This window comes from Typopeltis vanoorti, chromosome 19 (genome assembly GCF_054136105.1).
Source record: "Typopeltis vanoorti isolate ZY-2024b chromosome 19, IOZ_Tvanoo_1.0, whole genome shotgun sequence".
Taxonomy (NCBI): Eukaryota; Metazoa; Arthropoda; class Arachnida; order Uropygi; family Thelyphonidae; genus Typopeltis; species Typopeltis vanoorti.
The window spans coordinates 38,767,550-38,789,500 of NC_143567.1; the positions used below are offsets into that span (position 1 = coordinate 38,767,550).

Consider the following 21,951-nt stretch of genomic DNA (forward strand, 5'->3'; position numbering starts at 1 on the left):
CGATGACCTAGCGATCTTACATCAATCCACCTCCTTTACCAACCTAGAATCAACCTTGAATACAGACCTGAACACCCTGGAAGAGTACTTCAAGTAGTGGTACTTGAAGCCAAATCCAACGAAAACAATGTCCTCAGTATTGCACCTGTACAGTGCAGAGGCGAATTGACAACTCAACGTTTCCTTCTATGGAAAAATGGTAGAACATGAGCCTCACCCAAAATACCTTGGAGTGAGCCTGGACAGAAACCTAACCTATAAAAGACACATCATCAACCTCTCCAATAAAATTAAAACCAGAAATAACATAATTTCAAGGCTTGCTGGAACAACCTGGGGTTGTGGTGTAGAAGTCCTAAGGTCGTCTGCACTAGCCCTCACATTCTCTGCAGCAGAATATTCTGGCCCTGTCTGGGAAAGAAGTACACACACTAACATTATAGACACCCAGCTGAACTCCACCACGCGCACAATTAGTGGGACAGTGAGAAGCACCCCTCTCTCTTGGCTGCCTGTTCTATCCAACAATTCTCCACCACACAAATGGAGAAGACAAGCCTCGATTAAGGAATTTAATAAAGCAATGAGCAACCCACTCCTAACCCTACACCAGTCTCTCATAAACCCACATAGTCTTCGCCTCAAATCTAGAAAGCCTCTCTGGTCCATGGACGAACTCTCTTCAGCTGCGCTGCCATCAATATCTGACATATGGAGAGAATACTGGTCCAACCATCTCCAAACAAATGGCTTCCTGGTAGAAGATCCCTGTGCTCTGCAGCCTGGTTTTGATCTTCCTAGGAAAGATTGGTCATCCATAAACAGAATCAGAACTAGTTAGGGCAGATGTGGCTATCTTCTACATAAATGGGGGCTGTCAGATCACCCTTATTGTGATTGTTCTCCCGTGGCTCTCAGACGATTACTCATATTGTGTACGACTGCCCAAGGCACCAATTTCACGGTGGTGGCCTACAAGACATCCACAAGGTGACGGATGAGGCCTTGAATTGGCTTTCCAGCCTGGACCTTGATCTGTAGTTGGTATGATAGTGGCAGTGGATATGGAGGAAACAGAACATCACGGTCCCATCTCACCACAAAGACGTTATTCTCGTAGTTACTCTCATAGTACTCGTCATAGTATCAGCAGAACTCCTCATGTTAGATGATGATACAGTGTGAAATGGGCCTCCTCTAATGGATCAACTTTTCTCACACAAGACACAACTGCTCTCTACTTAAATCTCGGATACAGCTACTTTTATGTTATGAAGTGTTGTGAGAACATGCAGCCTTGTCATATTTGGTGCAGCAAGACGATTATTGTCCCTGGCTTAATTATGACAAGTTACTTTTGCTTTATATTTTTTTTTTAAAAAAATGGAAAGACTTAGAAAGGAGGTTGTGCCATTTATGTAATGAACTTTTATATGTTAAGATTTTTCATCATTTGTTTCTTGAAATTGTGATTGTACTTTTCACTTACCAGTTTTCATATAGCCATAAGCATAAATAAATAAATTTGGTTCTTTAAGTGAAATATATTCTTCATGTTCATTCTGCACAAATTCGTCTTGAAGAACATGAAGAATATAAATATATTTACCACAAGAGCAGAGGATTCTCTAAACTCCAGGATAAGAAAGAGGAGGATATTTGTCTTTAGAAGACTTGCAAGTCAGTCTGTTGAAGAAGTTGTCCTATTTTCTCTGAAAATCCTTTAACATATGGAATAAAAATTCTGGTAACTTCTTTTTGAGACAACAGCATAATTATTGATTATTTTATTGATAGATTTTGTATTATAACCATTAGAGATAAAAGTAGCTCTGATAATAGACAGTTCTTTGTTTAGAAGAAAATCTGTGAAACATATTTTATGAGCTCTATCTAACTAGAGATTTGACTAGACTGTATTTCCGACACAGGTAATGATGCGAGTTAGAATCAGTGTATTTACCAGTATGAGTTAGTTTTCTATATACCGAGAACTATATACTAACATTTAAATGTAAGGCAAAATGTAAGGTTATGCATTTTGGGGTGAAAAGATTAGCAGCAGTATATCACATTGGTGGAACTGTACTCCAGGAGATTGAAGAGGCAAGGGATTTGGGAGTGTTGGTGGATAGGGAGTTTAAGTTTAGGGGGCACATCACAAAAGTGGCCAAATCAGCTCATCAAATCACTTGGTTGCTGAACAAGCAGAGACAAACAGGTTATTGTTCCTCTGTATCGAGCCTTGATAAGGCCCCATCTGGACTACTGTGTCCAGATATGGGTACCAGGGTTTCTTATGGATGGGGAGGAGGTGGAGAGGATTCAGAGACAAGTGACCAAGATGATAGCAGATCTATGGAATGAACCTTATGAGAACAGGTTGAAGATTTGTGGGTTGCAGAAATTGGTTGATAGGCAGAAAAGGGGTGATATGATTGATACATTCAAATTACTGAAGGGTTTCTATAAGATTAATTCAGAAGATATATTTGAGAATAGGATTGGTGGTGGGAGGACTAAGGGCCATACATGGAAGCCGGGCAAGAGCGTGGTTAGCAGGGGTGTTAGAACTAGGTTTTTTACTTGGAGAGTGGTGAATGAGTGAATAAGCTGCCAGAGTCTGTTGTGGGTGCCATGACTGTAAATGAGTTCAAGGCGAGGTATGATAGATACTGTGTGAATGTTGAATAGTTGTTCTTTATATGATGTTAGGGCCTCCCTCGATGAGTCTGTGGACTCCTTGGAGTTGCCCATAATAATAATAATTTGGTTGACATAGAATGAGAACATCCAGAAAACAAAGCAATCATTATTTTCTACTTCCAGGTAAATTTGATTCTTGGATTAATTGAATTAATTTTTTCAAGAAGTTCATGAAGATGGGCAAGAATAGACAAATAACTGTCTATTATGAGAGCTACTTTTATCTCTAATGGTTGTAATGCAAAAATTATTGATAAAATAATCAGTACTTATGGCTGTCGTCTTAACCTGCCTCAAGATGAAGTTACCAGAATTTGTATTCCCTATGTTAAAAGACTTTCAGAAAAAATTGCAAGACTACTTTGAGAGATTGACTTACAAGTCTCTTTCTTTGCAGTTTGTAAACTTAATACCTTCCTTATCTCTCCTAAAGACAAATATCCTCTTCTTTCTTATCCTGGAGTTTACAGGATCCCCCTGCATTTTCAGCTTATGTCATTATGGACAGAATGGTCATTCTGCACAAATTGGTCTTGAAGACCATGAAGACTATATTTCACTTAAAGAACCCAATAAATCTGGTTTAGCAAACGAGATTTAGACCCTCCCAATTGCTCTGACTCATGGAACTTAATGTAGCTTATATGTTCATCACAACGCACAGCTGCAGATCTACTTGTTTGGTCAAAATATGATAATCCAGACTGGCAAGGAATTTGATAAACTCCAGGGTGTGCTAAAAGCAGAAGTTTATCTTTAGCTGAGCCTGGAAAAGTAGATGTCTTGTTGGTAGGATGGAATGACACTTGTAGGCCAACATGAAGAATCTCAAGTATTACCATGGGCATCCTCCTCATTTATATGGAGTACTAAAATTCCACAGAACAAATATTCCATTACATCCTATGGTGAACTGCATTGGCTCCCCATGTTACAAAATTGCAAAACACCTTTCCAAATTGCTTTCGGCATTCGCAGGAAAGGATGTATTTATCAAAAATAGTTCTCATTTAAAAAAAAAAAAAAATCTCAGCGTGATCTTGCCTAGGTGATCCTTTTAGTCTAGATATTCTGTCCTTATTCACAAATGTTCCTTTAGATCAAGGATATCCAACTACTCGTCCTTTTGGAGCCCAAATAATTCCAATAAGACTTAGAAGAGTTGCAACCTTTGACCAATGCAATGGTACAGGAGTAAGTGAGTGTGCTCATGGTGAAGTTGTAACACACTTGTAAGAACTGCTTTCACTAATTACACACCTAATTTTAAGAAGCTTACTAAGAAAATGGATACAAGGAAGACCTCTGTTAGTAAATAAGTATCTAAAATTATGACTTTAAAATTATTCTAATTGTTCAAAGTAAACTTCATTTAATGTGTTTTGAATTAAACTTTTTTATTGCAGTAATTTTTATTAACCCTGTTTTTCTCTCTTTCTCCTCTCTTTTTTTAAAAAAATTTTGTCCTCTCTCTTTTTGCTTATTTTTTCCTGGTAGATTGTGAAGAGCTGTGTGACGCATGGGCACAAGCCACATGCTGCTCGCTAGCCATTTTGTGGCCACCCTTGCTCTAGTTGAAATTCTTATCTTCCTCTAGCAAGATTTTCCAGCTGATATTTGGCCTGTTTGACTTGTCATTCATTCTGGCTACTTCACGTGCCAAAACAGACTTTACCAACAATTAATGGATACCACATTAATGGATAGTCCTTTTTCTCCCATACTAGCTAACTAATTCATAGAAAGATTTGGAAAGTGTTTACTGAATAGCATCCTTCCTAATCTCCTTATGGTACAGATATATTCATGATGTTTTTGCAGTTTGGCATGGGTTCCTATACAGATCCACAAGAGTTTGTCAATGAGGTCAACATCTAGTTCACTTTTGAGTTAGAAGATAATGATCAGATTTCCTTTTTAGATATCCTATTACTTTTTCAACCAGATAGTAGCCCTCAGTTTTCAAAAAAAACACATACTGGATTTTACAATATGTGTTTCAAAAATCTGGCACCGTTAAGACTTTAGTACATCAAGCACACTCGCTTTGATTGACTGAATTGCTGCTTTCCCAAGAAATAAATACAGTGTCTGTTTCTGATTGGTTAGTGATTTATACTTTACAAGCAAATCTCTTCCCCTCTTTCCATACATTTTTTTTTAAAATGATGCCATTATAAATTAGCTTATGCATGTCTAGAATTTATAGGCTCACATGTTATTTGCTCCACAAGCAACTTATAGGACACATATCATATCACAAATGTTAATTATTAATAATTAGTTTGCCAGTAATGTAAGGATTTCTACTCACACTTGTTCTTTCCTTTACATTTTCCATTTTCAAATAACTTATTAATGATGGTTCACATATGTATTCCTTTAAGTAAATATCCTTTTGTTTTCTAAAATATCCTAAAACAACACATTGTTCTCACCCCCTCACACACACACAAATTTGGTTACAATTAAAGAACTGTCATATGTAGTGCTTCTGCCAAAACCCAAACATGAAATTTCCTCGGGGCACAGTGTTTTCTCTCATCCCATCAGATAGTTAGGATGATGGTGAGAGAGCTGTGATCTCCCCGACATGAACGTATTGAGTCATACTGAAGATGTCCTTGATACTAGTACAAAAATTTATTATTATTATTATCTGAGACCTCCAGAGAGTCAAGGACTCATCGAGGGAAGCTATAAATCACCAAAACCAGCTATCATATTTTCCCTTAAATTCGTTCACACTAGATGCACTCACTACCCCTAAGGGCAAATTATTCCACACACTCACTACTCTCCAGGAGAACAACCTAGCTCTTACACCTTTCTTGACTGCAAATAAATTTAACTTCCATGGATGCACCCATGTTCTCACCCCCACCTTCCACGTAACGAAAAATATCATCAGTTGATATCCTATAACACCCATTCAAAAGTTTATAGACCTCTATCCCATCACCCCTCTTTCTCCTGTTAACCAGTCTGCTATCCACATACTTGCAATCTGTCCTCATAATCTAAATCCCATAATCCAGATATAATCTTTGTAACTCTTCTTTGCGCCCTTTCCACAGCTTCTTTATCCCCCCCCCCCGGCATCCGGGAGACCAAATCTGCACATAGTAATCCAGGTGTGGTCTTATAAAGAGGTAAAATGACTTCCTTATCCTTACATGTCAAAGTTCGCTTGAACATCCCAATTATCCTCTGAGTTGTATTTGCAACTTTTCCTATTTGAACCTTTGAACTTCAAATTCCTATTCACCAATATGCCAAGATCCCTTCCTTCTCGGTTTCTTGTTTCATAACCTGACTAATATAATATGCTGCTGGAAAGTGCATAACTTTACACTTACTAACATTAAACTGATATCCATTTTCATTTGCCAGATTTCCAGTCTATTCAAATTATTTTGTAATTGCTGAATATCAGTAGCATCCCCGATTGCCCTGCCTATCTTTGCATCATTGGCAAACAATTGCACATCTGATGTTAGATCCTTCCTGATGTCATTAATGTATAGAATAAACAATAGTGGCCCAAGAACTGAACTCTGAAGTACACCACTGGTCTCCTGAAATCTGGCAGATTCACACTCACTGTATACCACTTTTTGATATCTGCCTATCAATCATCCGATGATCCAAGTCATCGGATGATTTGATAGATATACTCTATCAAAGAAGATAAACTCTTCCAATTATGGGATTGGGAGAGTTTATCTTCCAATCCCATATTCTCCAGTTTATACAACAGACTTTCATGTGGAATCCTATCAAATACCTTAGAAAAATCCAGCATTATCATAGTGTATCCATTCCCTTTATCCAACTCGGCCATAACATTGTTACAGAAATAGGTACACAAACATGCTATACTCTGCAAGGAACAGCATGGGTTTATTTAAAGGAAGGTCATGTTTTAACAATTTGCTCACATTTTATAACAATGTTACGGCCGAATTGGATAAAGGGAATGGATACACTATGATAACATTGGATTTTTCTAAGGATTTTGATAGGATACTACACGAAAGGCTGTTGCATAAACTGGGGAATACACGATTTGTATATAAATACTTGACTTTGATCAGGGGATTGTTGACAGACAGGTACCAAAAAATGATATACGATATACAGTGGGTGAATCTACCAGATTTAAGGTGACAAGAGGTGTACCTCAGGGTTCAGTCTTTGAGCCATTATTGTTCAATCTATACATTAATGGCATCAGGAAGGATCTGATGTCAGATGTGCAATCGTTTGCCGATGATGCGAAGATAGGCAGGACAATCAGGGACTACTGATGTTCAGCAATTACAAATTGATTTGAACAGACTGGAAATTTGGGCAAACGAAAACGGCTGTCGATTTAATGTTAGTAAGTGTAAAGTTATGCACTTTGGTGTGATTTAGAGTTTCAACAGCATATTATATTAGCAGGGTTATGCTACAAGAGGCAAGGGGATTTGGCATATTGGTTGATAGGAATTTAAAGTTCAAAGGTCACATAGCAAAAGTTGCAAATACAACTCAGAGGATAATTGCGATGTTCAAGCGAACCTTGACATGTAAAGATAAGAAAGTCATTTTGCCTCTTTATAAGGCTTTGATAAAACCACACCTGGATTATTGTGTGTAGATTTGGTCTCCCGGGTTCCAAGGAGATAAAGAAGCTGTGGAAAGGGTACAAAGAAGAGTTAGAAAGATTATATCTGAATTATGGAATTTAGATTATGAGGACAGATTGCGAGTATGTGGATAGCAGACTCTGGTTAACAGGAGAAAGAGGGGTGATGGGATAGAGGTATATAAACTTTTGAATGGGTGTTATAGGATATCAACTGATGAAATTTTTCGTTATATAAAAGGTGGGGTGAGAACATGGGGGGGAGGGGCATCCATGGAAGTTAAATTTATTTGCAGTCAAGAAAGGGGTAAGAGATAGGTTTTTCTCCCAGAGAGCAGCGAGTGAGTGGAATAATTTGCCCTTAGGAGTAGTGACTGCATCTAATGTGAATGAATTTAAGGGAAGGTATGATAGCTGGTTTGGGTGATTTATAGACTCCCTCTATGAGTCCTTGATTCCTTGGAGTTCTCAGATGATAATAATAATAATAATTAAATTTATTATTTGTTTTTTTTTAGAAGCAACCTTCTTCTTTTCATCAGAAATTTTCTATGTAAACTGAACTATCCAAGTTTGAATATGATCTTTCTCCCTTTGCTTCCATGATGTTTTATATTAAGTGTCACACTCTTTAATAAATTTAGTTTAATCCTTTATCCAAGTGTGAGCAAACAAAGTTTGCACCTGAAAATATCTTCAGGACTGGGGTAAGGTAGTACAATACTGGGCAACTCGTAGCAAAGGTGGACCAAGCTAACATCACTCCTATCTCAGTATCTCCCATAATGCAAAACACATCTCCTTGCAGATATGTATAATGTTATGCATTAAGGGAAGGGCCACTACCCAGACTTGTTTCAACCTTTATTGAGGTCTCTTCAGTGGGAGCCAGGCCCTGAAGTGGAGATACCAGGCAGAAGCATTAGCGAGGTCATCTTTACCTATAGGAGTTGCCAAAAGGTGTGCCACCTTTTTATTAAATTACTCTGAATTTAGAGAAAGATGTTGAAAGTTTATTTTTCACTTGTTTAGACTATAATAAATTTAGTTTAATCCTTTATCCAAGTGTGAGCAAACAAAGTTTGCGCCTGAAAATATCTCATATCTGAAAATATTTTCAAGCGCAAACTCAGCCAATGAATGGTGCTTTTTATGTATTGTCCTTTGTAGCACACTATGGTCACATTTGGTGAGTGTGGTGGGTCATTCACTGTGGGTAGCACTTGCATTTGACTCCCTGTGCTTCCATCGCAGTATGGTGTCACTAATTGTTGACTTGGGATGGTCAACTGCCCAATTTGTCAACGATATGCTGAACACATAGGCCTGCAACATGACATCCCATCACAACACCTCTTTCAAACTCAGTCAATTCCCTTCTCCCAGCCGTTTCACCCGGATGCAATTGGACTTACCTGGGAGCATCATATTTCTCCAATTTTTACTGACTTCAAATGTGTGACTCGTTACATAGTGCGATGTACCTTGCCTATTGGGGAAGGGGTGTTCGTTGACTTCTTTCCAAGCAGTGTATGTAGTGGTTTCTATATTTGTATGATGCAAGTTGCAATACTAAATTATAACCTAGCAAGTTTATTTGAAAATGTATGCATTTAAGTTTATTTGTATTAATAGTAGATTTTCATTGTCTGTGTATGTTTAGAGAGATCGCAAGAAAGATAAGCTTAAACTGAAGCAGCGTAAAGAAAATGATATGCCAACTGCTATGCTTTCTGGTAATTCTGAACCAGCAAGAAAAAGAAGCAAATTAGTTATGCCAGCTCCTCAGATATCTGATGCAGAATTAGAGCAGGTAAGAAAAAAAAAATTCTTTATTAATACTTCACTAAATTAACCATACTGAATATTTTAAAAGTAGTGGTACTAATTTAATTACATTATATTTTTGTTTATTTTTTAAGTAGTCCCATCCATGAGAGATTGAGCCATGGGTTAGGTTAATTGTTAGCCCTTCTTCAGTCTAAATATCCACCCATATTGGTCAAGCCTGTGATGAACCATTTGATGATATGTTCATCATCGTCAAATTCCTGACATGTACCCTCAAGGGGTGTACAGGATATGATAGTGCTACATGAAAAATTTACATCATTACTAACTTCCTATTTACAATTTTCTTCCAAATCAGTCTGTTACCTGTCAAGACTCCAGCATTATCAGATGTTATATTTCTATCTTCTAAGGCACTTTTTACCGTATCAATCCACTTATATCTTAGTCTTCCTCTGGGTCTTTTTCCTGCCAACCTGGCAGAGAACACTTGTTTTTCTAATCTTTCCTCTCCCATTCTGTACCACTGAGATTTGCTCTGCTAACACATTCCTTGATGCCGACAATGTCAAGTTCTTTCCTAATATCCTAAATGTTAATATGATATTGCCATTGATGCCATCTGTTTCATGCTCCTAATCTTTCTCAGGACTCTCATATCTCTGTCTCTAGTCTTTGGTCTGTGTTTTAGGCTTCTTATGTTGATAGTACCAATGTTGAACTCTGGTGATGTTGAGTTGTTTTGGGATTTCTTCCAGTAGCTGACTTTTCGCCCTAGTTCCCTGGCCAAAACAGCAGGAGCCTTGTTTAACCTGGTGACACCCCAACCTTCATGAAATTCTGTTATACTGTACCATCGTTTTATATTTTGGTTTAAGCCAATAAGAATACAATTTGGTCAGCTAAATCCCAAATTGCTAGCTCATTCTTGTTCGTTCAGTATCCAGGTAGATTCCTAACAGGGTGCACCATGAGAAGGTGAGGATTGGACATTAAGTCAGAAGCCCTGGTTGGTTCTCTGCATTCCTTTAAAGGCCATGTGGAGGTCTCCTCTCAGTTATACAGCTTTGACCCATAAGCACCCCTGATGATATAATAGGCAGTGAAAATCATATGTACTACTGTTTTTAAGGACAGACTGAATTTCCAAAGCTATAGGTTAGTTAAAAGAAGTCTTACAGTCACATCATTCTGGGTTTTTGAATCCTCACTGTCCATTGATTGAGAAGCAAAGGGTTTTACCCATGACTGTATTAGGGTGTCATAATTTATGTATACTTGAATTATGAGAGGATCCTGTGGGGGGGGGGGGTATCATTAATATTCTGTTATTCAGGTGGTAAATATTTTTTACTTTCTTTCCACTTCTTTTCTTAGTAACAAACCTGCACCATTTTGTCCTTTTTATTTTCCACTATACCCGTCCCTGTTAAACAGATGTCCCACAGTGGCACCACCTCCACTATACCCATCCCTGTTGAACAGGTGTACCACAGGGGCACCTGTTCAACAGGGATGGGTATAGTGGAAGTGGGGGGGGGGTCTCCTAGTGATGGTTCTGGCCCTTTTCATTATTCTTCTTTTTCTTTACTTTTCTTCCTGTATTATTTGCTCTACTTCTCCCGGGTCTTTTTTTTACTATCCTTTCTTCCAGACCTCCACAACTGGGATCCAGTGCCCTGCCTCCATATTTGGCATGTGGTGCAACCCATAGACATCCGGAAAGGGGGTGATCCTGGTAGTCTTGCAGTACTTTGGCCTCTACTTCAGCAGGACGAACAGTCTTGGATGGCCTGGCTAAGATCATTCGGCTAGTGAGCTTGCCTGCAAGGTCAACCATGTTGCCATAAGTCTCTCACCTCCGCAGTCTGAGGTCGGGATCCAAGGCTTGCTGTTGTGCTGGTTTTCAGGATAGCTCTGGCATTCCACTCCTGAGTGCAGTCATTGCTTGCTGGTCAGTGGGTGTCCATGTGTGGCTGTGTGGTGAGTGAGGAGCTCTGTCATCAAACTAAAAACTCCTTGAGCAGGAATTCTTCATCCTCAAACGTTTTAGGGGCCCTAACAAAGTCCCAAGCAAGTACTTATACTGTAGATATAACATTCGGTAACAGAAGCAAGAAACAAAAGATATGTGATACTAGTATAAATGTACCCATGTTTTTGATCATCCATGCAACAGGTAAAAAGCCAGTAGGGAAAATGTCACCCTTCTTTCAAATGGGTTTAGAAGGAATGGTAAGCTCTTCCAGAACTGTTTAAAAATTACATTTTGGTGATATCCTTGTGGAAACATCATATCAGCAACATTCTGAGAAACTACTAGGAGCAACATCAAAGGGTGAAATACATTTACAATAACATCTCATAAGACACAGGAACATCAAGGAGATATGTTCAGAGCTTAAAGGTCAGGGAATGATAGGTGTGAGCCGCATCCTGATACTTAGAGATGGTCACCTGGTTCACCTAAGCCTCCAACATCTGTAAAAGCAGGCTATTTCAACTGTCCTGTTAGCGTGTACATCCCTAATCCACTAAGATGCTTTAAATGTAAGAAATATGGGCATTCCAAAACTGCCTATCGTATCTCTACCACCTGTTCCTGGTGTGGAAGTAACAAGCATGATAACAAATGTTGCTCTGCAAAAAAGCTAAATGTGTCAGCTGTCAGGGAGATCATCCAACCTACTCTCATGCATGTCAGAAGTGGAAAGATAAAAAAAGACATACAAAAAATTAAAATGGAACAAAACATATCTCAGGAGCAAAAAGAAAGTTAGTCACCACCACTACACCTGCTCTGAGATCCTTGGATGCTGAGAAGGTAACAGTTAAGAAAATGTTAACCGCAAATACACAAACTCATTTCTATTTCACTCTCTGATAATTTCGCCATACCTGAACTTTATGATTGCAAGTTCTTCTCAGTTGAGTGCATCAATCTCATGACCTATGGTCTTATTCCAGAACACTCCAAAAATTTGATGAGAACCCACTTGTAAAAAAATTATAACAGAGATATCACTTAAAGAATAATCACCAAACACACCATCAACATTCTGGGTTTTGCTAGAATATCGGTGATATCAAGATTTTGTTGCAGAAACGCAAGCCTTTTTGTTTCTGCCTTGAAACATACTTAAGACCCAATGCGAACCCTAACTTAAGGAATTTCACTCTCATATTCAAGGACAGAACTGGAGGTGGTTCTGCTCATAGAGCAGTAGCTATCCTAGTGGGTGGCCATACTCCTTTCCATCATGTTCAACCTAATACTGCTCTGGGAGCAGTAGCAATTTGCCTGTCTGTAGGATTTCTTATTACAGTATGTTCAATTTATTTAACACTGAGTGCTGAGTTAAATGAAATCAATCTTGATAACCTTACTTTCAACTGCCTGAACCCATACTTCTTATAGGTGATTTTAACATTCACAATACTGTGTGGGGTAGTTCCAACACAAATAGATGAGCTTGAATCATTGAAAGAATCCTTGATAATAATGGCCTCTCCCTTTTGAATAATAGACTCGATACTTTCTTCCATATGCCTATCTGCCGATATTCTGCAACTGATCTTATAATCTGCTTCCCTTCCATTCTTCCTGTGCTCAACGTGTGACGTCAAAGAGAACATATATGGAAGTGATCACTTTCCTATTCTTTGCACAGTGTCTTTACAGGAATCATGTTCCCCCTACATGGATGCCCATATGGAAAACAAACCAGACTGACTGGAAAACTTTTTCCCATCTTGCAAAATTTAATGCTGATACCATCAGTCAAACACCTATCATTGAAGCAGTAAAGTATGTAAAGAGTGCATTGTCCATGTAGCAACAGCCTTCATTCCATGAACATTATGTCAGTTTCCACTCTCTCCAAAGCCTTGGTGGAACCCAGAATGCCAGATAGCCAAAAAAGATCAACATAGAGCATATTTCATAGATATCCCAGCACATCTTACTTAATAGCTTTTAAGCATGCTTATGCCAGAGCACATTATGTAAGACGTCAGAGTCAAAAAGTCTTGGATCCGATTTACCTCATCAATTAATGAAATAGTCACTGCAAAAACTGTAAATCACAAAAATGAAAGATAGATTTAGAACACACCATTTGTCTACCTTATACATAATAGGAGTGTTATTACTGATGCCAAAGCTATTGCATACACTTTGGGAGAAAATGTTTCCAGAATCTCTGCATTCATATCCTCCTGAATTTTTAATACTGAAAAAGCATATGACACAGCCTGGTGATATGGCATATTAAAAGACCTCTGTAACCTAGGTCTCAGAGGACACTTTCCTGTATTTATTAAAAACTTTCTGTCTGGGCAAACTTTCTAAGTCAGAGTGGGAAGTATGCTATCTAGGCAATAGAACAGGGTGTTCCCCAAGGTTCTCTCTCTTAAGTGTGATACTTTTTGTTATCAAAGTTAATTCAATCACTGAACAGCTTCCTCCCACTGTAGACAATGCTTTATATGTTGATGCCCTCACAATTTATTGTCACTCCCGTGACATGAGGGCAATTGAAAGACAACTTCAGCAAGCACTCAATGTTTTTCTGTAGGCTCTTAGTAATGTGTTCGGGTTTTCAACAGAAAAAAGTGTCTGTGTACAATTCTGTCAAAAACACACTGTTCACCCGGATCCTGAATTCAGAATTGGATGAACTGTTATTCCAGTAGCAACAGAAACCAAGTTCTTGGAATTCATCTTTGACCAAAAACTTACATTCCTAGCACGCATTCATAACTAAGAGAAAAGTGCAAGAAAGAGAGCATTGAATTTCCTTCTCACTCCATCCTCTATTGATTGATCTTCATTGCTTCTTTTTTATCATTCGCTTATATGTTCAAAGCTGGATTATGGATCTGAAGTTGGTTGCAAAGCAGAGCATTAAATTTCATTCTCACTCTATCCTCTATTGATTGGGGTGCTGATTGATCTTCATTGCTGGATGGTTGGATCCCATCCATCATCAGGGTATACTGATAACTACTGGCACCGTTTGCACATCACCCACTAAAAGTTTTTATGTTGAAGCAAATGAACTGGCTCTATCACTTAGCTGGAAATAGTTGTCTCTTAATCATGCCTTAAAGATAATTCTCTTCCAGATCATCATACATGGACTAGTCTCTTATCTCTGTGTTAAAGAGACTATGCAAACTGTTGGCATGAATGTTGATGACATTGCTACACCAAACATAACAGTATCCCTCCATGTCAGATTTGCACTCCATCCTACAACCTCTCAATTTGTCAACTTTAAGTCTCATACTCCATCATCTGCCTACATGCAATTGTTTAATACACACAGAGCAGCCCATTCTTATCTCTTGCCCATCTATACTGATGGCTCAAGAACTGATATCTGTGTTGGCTGTGCTGCTATGTTTCCTGACATTACTATCTCCAACCAGAAGGATCTGGTTGGAGATAGTAATGTCAAAGTGATTTGGGCCATAACATATTCCACTGTATGTATACATAAAACACATGAAAACAGCAGATTTATGGATTCAACCTATAGCCTGTAGGGTAGAATACAAAATGGAGAAAATAGCAATTGGAAGTATACACTTGAGCTTGCAGTAAAAAATCAAAAATTGGATAATCTGGAAATAAGCTGTGATTAATTTTAATGCCCTCTGAAACAGTAAAAATTCTGTGCATCTGCAGAAAAAAATGGCTGCCATTTTTATCCAAGAAAAAAAAAAAATTCTTCAATCTAAAGAATAGGGTGACCAAATAACTCACTTTGATTAAAATAGAAATTATGTGACTTGACTTTAACTTGATGGATTAACATGAAATGAATCCCATGTTGATTGATTGTGCCTGTCTTCATGAAAGTAAGGTTGTTTCAGTAACTGTTTGCTTAGTTTTCCTGATGAAAACAAACAGCTTGGGATCTTGATTAACCAGGTGATGCTTCAGCTGGCATTACATTTTATCACATTGTGTCATTATTTTTGTTTTGTTTTAAACCAGTACTAAATATATTTACATCGGCTATCATCCCAGATTGGTAGCATCCTCATTTTTTCATTATCTTGGTTAACACCTAATAACAGGACATACCATAAATAGATGGGAAATGGATATAAGATCATAAGCTGTGGCTGATTCTCTACATTCTGTACAGGCTATATGATCTTCTCCTCTTTATCTATGGGAGGGGGTCTGGAAAATTCATAAACATCTAGAACAAAAATGATATTAAAGCAACTGATATAACCACAAGAAAAAACATAAGTTACCTTCATAACTCTGCTACTACTAGTATATCCCTTGCTTGAATGCCATTTTTTAATATCTTGTAGCTTAAACACTCTCCTCATAAAAAAGAAAGAAATTTGATATATAGCATACATAACTTAAAGAGCATTCAAGTTTTGGCTTAGTCCTCTAATCTGGAAAATCTGACTAAACCCTTCCAGTTTTACCTACATCCTAATTGCTGAGACCACAGATATTGTAGAAATTATAGATAACAAAGAGCATCCAGGAAATATTAGTCATTCTTGAGTGCATTTAATTGCATTAATTACACATTGTTTTAATTTCTGTGTTGACATTGTCTTAATGGATTCTTGTGTATTACTTGTACAAAGGACTCACATGCTACTTGAAAGCCCTAATGAAAAGATACAAGTTATTTGTATAAAAAGTATACAAATTACTATGTATATTTTTTAAGCTTTTCCAGTAGAAACTAAAATTGTAACAAAAGGAATATATATACAGTCGATTCCACTTAAATGGGACACGTTGGGACTACTAATCCATTTTGGCCCAATTAAGCATCTGCCCCAATTAAATGAACTAATAATAAATTCTAAAATAAAATATGTAATAAGTAGGTAAAAATAATAATAATTAGGTACCTATTGTAATGGTTTATTAAACCAAAATACAGAAAATATTTGTACTATAAATTGTGCAGAAAAAATAATGCATACATGATAACTTTTACAATTTCAAATTTTAATTCTGCAAAAATGCATCAAGTGTAGTCTGTCTTTTGCTTTTGAAATTTTGTAGTTCTACAAAATCAGCACAGATATTTAGTGTGGATGTAGAGCTTCCTTCATTACCTTCCTGCATAAAATAACGCTGTAACCCGACTATAAATTTTTTGGCCTCACAATTAGTTACAAGCACAGGTGGGTCATCATCCTCATCATCGCATTCTTCATCAAATTTTTGACATTTGGATTTAATGACTTCAACAATTGCATCTTCAAAGTTTTCATTTTCATCGTAACATGGTAAATTGTCATCTATTGTTGAAAATTCTTCATTATTCATTATAGGAGTTTGCAGTATGTCTTCATTTTCATCACTACTCAAAATTTCAAGAACCTCCAAAGGTTTTAAATCGCAAACAGCAAAGCAGTTTTGTATTGTGCTGCTTTTTATAGCTCGCCAACTGTCAGAGATAAACTGTATTGCCTGCAAAATGGAAATTTTTGCACTGATCTCTCTGGCTATTGATGAACTTGTTAATAGATTTTCATCAATGGATTCCAGTATGTAATTAACCAATTTTCCTCGATACGTCTTTCAATTTTTTGTTATCCCCATGTTCATTGGTTGCACTAAAGATGTTGTATTAGGAGGAAGAAATTCCAGCCTTATTTTTTTAGATTATCTAAATGAGGGTGTGCAGCACAATTATTGAGAAGCAACAAAATTTTCCTCTGCTTACGTTGTAATTCTACGTCCCAACTCGTAAGCCAATTCCGAAAAATTTCGGAAGTCATCCACGCATTACTATTGGCATGGTACTCTACTGGTAAACTCTCTATTCTTAATCCCTTAAAGTATCGAGGCTTGGCATTTTTTCCTACGATGAGTGGTTTTCGTTTGTCCATACCCGACACATTTGCACAGCATAACACAGTAATGTGGTCCATTGCCCTTTTATACCCTGACAGTGCAATGTGCTTATAACACAGGGAGCCGTCTGGCGTAGCACGATAATAGAGGCCGGTTTCATCAGCGTTGTAAATATCATCTGAACAGAAATTCTCTAAAAAAGTAAGGATTTTAGTATTTTGCCATTGTTGGCACTGCCCTTTCTGCCATGCGCTTTTTTAAATTTGATATTGTGTCTCGCTTTCCAACCAGCAGTTGCTTTAAAATCGTTGTGGTCCAGCTTTTTAGTGATTTCCCCTTCAACACTGGGCTGCTGATATTCATGCCTCGCCTGCTAACTATAGAAAACCATTGATCTAATGCTTCTTCGACTTCTGGATCCTTTCCATCACGCTTTCTTTCTATAATGTCCACTCCTCACGCAGTTGATTTTCATGTTGTAGGAGATGCGCTATGGTAGATTTTGGTACGCCAGTTATATCAGCAAGTCTATGATGGCTTGTATTTGATGGCTGGCTTTTAATTTTATCCAGCAAAGCAATTTTACTTGAAAGTGTAAAATCATTTCTTGGCATCTTGACAAAGATTTAAAAATTTTTAATAAAATTGACACAATAAATCGATATCGCTAGGTACAGTATATAGTAAGGGAAGATTCTTAAGAAGATGCGTACTTGCCAGACGCACGACAAAAGATAACTGATTCGCATCACGCTAGTGTTGCCATATTTTCGAAAAATCCATAAAATATATCAAAAATTCCTTTTCAGTTGTCCCAATTAAGTGTTTAAATTATGTATTAATATGTTGGTTTGGTTTCCGTTCTTTGAGATTTGGCCCAAAAAAGTGGCTGCCCCAATTAACTGGTGGCCCAATTAAACGGAATCGACTGTATATGATTATACCATTTAGCACTGCTTATAGTAATTTAATCTGAAACTACTAAAGTCATGCGAGTTAAACACACAGTTATCATTCATACATTCACACATTAAAATTTTTTTATCCTGAAATAAACTAAAATACAAAACTGGAAAACAAAATTAGAAAGAAAAGTAATCTGATGATCTGTTTGCTATAAATGCAAATCATTATTTTCTCTTTGCAAATGGAAAAATAGAAGTGCATTTTTGTGTGTTTAGTTCAGCTAATTATATTGATAACCAAACTACCTGATTATTGGTATAATGATAATCTTCAGGATAGTTAAATGATCTTTAAAATAATTGCATTTTAGGAGGGAATCTAGAAAATATTATAAAATATAATATAAAAAATATTATGTTTTATGTTATAGTTATTTATATATATTTATTGTCTGTAGTTTTGTTGTAGTTTCATACCTCCCATTAACAACATTTTTCAGGTTGTAAAATTAGGAAAAGCAGGTGAAACTGCTCGCGAAGCAGCAGAAGATTCTGGAAATAAGGCATCTGATGCACTTTTGGCAGATTATAACCTTACACCTGGCACTACTAATATACGCACTCCACGCACACCTGCAACAAGTAGAGACACAATTCTCATGGTAAGCATTTTTGAATGACAAATGAAAATTTTATATTTTTTGTAAATAAGCTAATTAACCCCTTAATGTACCAATTAAAAATCAGGAAGTGGTCGTTTTCTGCCAATTTTTTGGACAAGGATGATTTGCTGGATCAAATTCATCATTATTTGAAAAAAATGATGAATTTGTGCAAACGCAAACGAAATAGCCGATACACGCTGTGGGCAACTTTTCTCGGCTGAAAGGAAATAGGCACAAGATTGTCTAGCATCTATATTCAGTTGTATTTATATGTGAAACCAAAATTCAAAATCAATTTTGGTGCAATAAACAAAAGACATGTCACAGACGTCTTTGTATGTTAAGGGGTTAATAGCAACTGATTTCTAGTATAATGTCATAAAAACATCTATGTGTAATATTTAGTACTTTGTAATTTATTGTTTATTATATTGTTTATGTGTCCGCATGGTTAGCCTAGTAGCTGTGCGTTTCACAACCATATGCCTGAGGAAGGAATGTCCTAGGTTTGATTCCCATCGGTGACATGAAGAGCTGAAGGATCTTCCTCAGCTATAGCCAAGTTAGCCAGTCTTGGGCATGGACAGTAGTGTTTTTTTCCCCAGTTTATCCTGGGGTTTTTCATCCCACAAAGCAGGCAAACCAGCCTTGAGAACTCAACACTACAGGACATAGGATACACCTGGTCATAGGGCTGGCCACGTTATCCTGTGAACAGTTTGAGGTCCAATGATTGATATAAAATCCTCAACACTGCAAGGTAAAAGAGGGTAAAAGGAAGATGAGGTATTGTTTATGATGTTACTCCTTTATTCAATGTATTTCCGCTCTTACTTCGTTATTTTCATGATTGCTTGAGCTTGTACAAAATGCCTATATGCTCTAATCTCTAACTCACGTATAATACTGTTATTTGACTTTAGTCCTTTCGTAATCTACTTAGCTTACTCTTCCCCCTCTTAATGCCATAAAGTATGCTCTTACACGTGCTAGTATTGTGGGCTGAGGAAAAGCCTCTGGCTAGGGCCAAATCCTTAATCTACATTGCTAGAATTCAAATGTATTAATCCTTAAAAATTTATTTTTGTTAATGACTGTGCCATTAAGGATTGTGTAAAATAATTTTCTATCTTTCCTTTACATACAAGAGAATAATTTAGCTAAGCACGTATAATAACCCTTAAATCAATTTTATCTCAAGCAACTCCAAATTACTTAGTCATGGCTGTTACTTTACTTAGGTGACAATGTACAATTTGTTTTTATGAGACAGTGCATTGGCTAACAAAGATCAGGCAAGCTGTTAACAAGACCAAAAATGTTTATTCTAACTAAGACAATTAATATACAAAAGAAACAGTACATATCACTTGTCTGATTCTTCACACATTCATTAAAACAATACACTTGAAGCATTAGATAAAGAAATTATTTACACTCAACTTATTGGACATGTGGATGGATTTTAGCACACATAACCTTACTCTCATTACAAATAATATTAGGCAAAATTATACTATACACGTTCTAAGCATTATGTAACACAAGCACAATTCAAGTCTACAGTATTCTTTTAAGCACATTCAAACTCACGTTCGGCTTTCTGACCTCTTCACATTATGCCATTAGTTTTAAACAGAATCAACATCTATCGTCTGTACACACAATCTAGGCTATTGACATAAAGCACCCCTCCATGTGGGGCACCTGTTCGTGGTGGAGGGGACCTCCCAATGATGGTACTGGCCCTTTTCATTCTTCCCCTTTTTCTTTGCTTTTCTTCTATATTTCTTCTATATTCTATATTTTTTTCTATATTTGCTCTACTTCTCCTGAGTCTTTTTTACTATCCTTTTTCCAGACCACCATCACTTGGATCCAATGGACTGCCACCATGTTTGCCGTGCAGTGCAATCCATGGACATCCGGAAAGGGGGATCCTGATAGTCTTGCACTACTTTGGCCCCTGCTTCGGCAAGACGGGTGGTCCTGGTTGGCCCAGCCAGGATCAATCAGCTAGTGGGCTTGCCTGCAAGGGTCAATGGTGTTGCAGTAAATCTCTCACCCCCATGGTCCGAGGTCGGGATCCTAGACCTGCTGCAGTGCTGGTATAGCGTCCAGGGTAGCCCTGGAGTTCCACTCCTGAGTGCAGTCTTTGCTTGGCGGGTAGTGGGCGTCTATGTGTGGCTCCGTGGTGGGTGGTCAGCTCTGGCGCCAAATTAAAAATTCCTTAAATATGAATTCTTTATCCTCAAATGTTTCAGGGACCCTAACAAAGTCCCAACCAAGTACTGATAATATAGACACAGCATATGGAAACAGAAGTAAGAAACAAAAGATATCGGATACTAACATAAATGTACCAACCTTTTTAATCATTCATGCAACAGGTGAAAAACCAATTGGGAAATTGTCACCCTTCTTTATCCAAAAAGGTTTAGAAGGACTGGCAGGACCTCCCAAAACGGTCAAGAAATTGCATTCTGGTGATATCCTAGTGGAAACAATGTGCAAACAACATTCCGAGAAACTACCGAGAGCAACGACAATGGGTGAAATACAAATTGCAGTAACACTTCACAGAACACTCAATTCCAGTAGAGGAGTGATATCAGAATGGGATCTCCTTGATGTTCCTGATGAGGAGATATGTTCAGAGCTTAAAGATCAAGGAGTGACGGGTGTGAGGCACATCCTGATATGCAGGGATGGTTGCCTGGTCTCAACCAAGAACATCATCCTTACTTTTGATACATCTAGGCCTCCCACATCTGTAAAAGCAGGGTATCTCATTTGTCTTGTTAGAATGTACATCCCTAACCCGCTGAGATGCTTTAAATGTCAAAGATATGGACATGCCCAAACTGCCTGTCATGGTTCTACTTCCTGTGCCCGATGTGGTAGTAAAGAACATGATAATAAATCTTGCTGTGAAAAAAAAAGCTAAATGTGTCAACTGTCAGGGAGACCATCCAGCTTACTCTCGTGCATGTCAGAAATGGAAAGATGAAAAAGAAATACAAAAAATTAAAATAAAACATAACATATCAGGATGCAAAAAGAAAGCTGGCCACCATTGCACCTGTTCTACGATTCTCTTATGCTGAAAAAGTAACAATTAAAAAAGTGCCAACAGCAACTCAAACGTGTATGTCTATTCCACCATTTGATAATTTCACCATACCTGAACTTTACTATCGCAAGTGCTTCTCTGTTGAGTGCATTAATCACAAGACCTATGGCCTTACTCCAAAGACAACTTCAAAAATGGTCCCATTCGATGAAAACTCACCTGTTAAAAAAATTATGGTGGAGACTTCACTCAAAGATAAACCACCAGACACTCGCACAGAAAAAATGGATACCTCGATACCCATTGATAGCAAACTAAACATA

The 21,951-nt window shown here is 37.5% G+C and overlaps 1 protein-coding gene across 1 annotated transcript in view; it reads left to right on the forward strand.

Annotated features, from left to right (window-relative positions):
* The window catches only part of LOC150096009 (cell division cycle 5-like protein), a 205,591-nt gene that overhangs the window by 62,763 nt on the left and 120,877 nt on the right, over nucleotides 1-21,951 (forward strand). Inside the window, exons 6-7 of the mRNA XM_090409677.1 lie at nucleotides 9,003-9,152; nucleotides 18,391-18,552. Coding sequence (XP_090265803.1) covers nucleotides 9,003-9,152; nucleotides 18,391-18,552 — 312 coding nt within the window. The remainder of the gene's footprint in view (nucleotides 1-9,002; nucleotides 9,153-18,390; nucleotides 18,553-21,951) is intronic.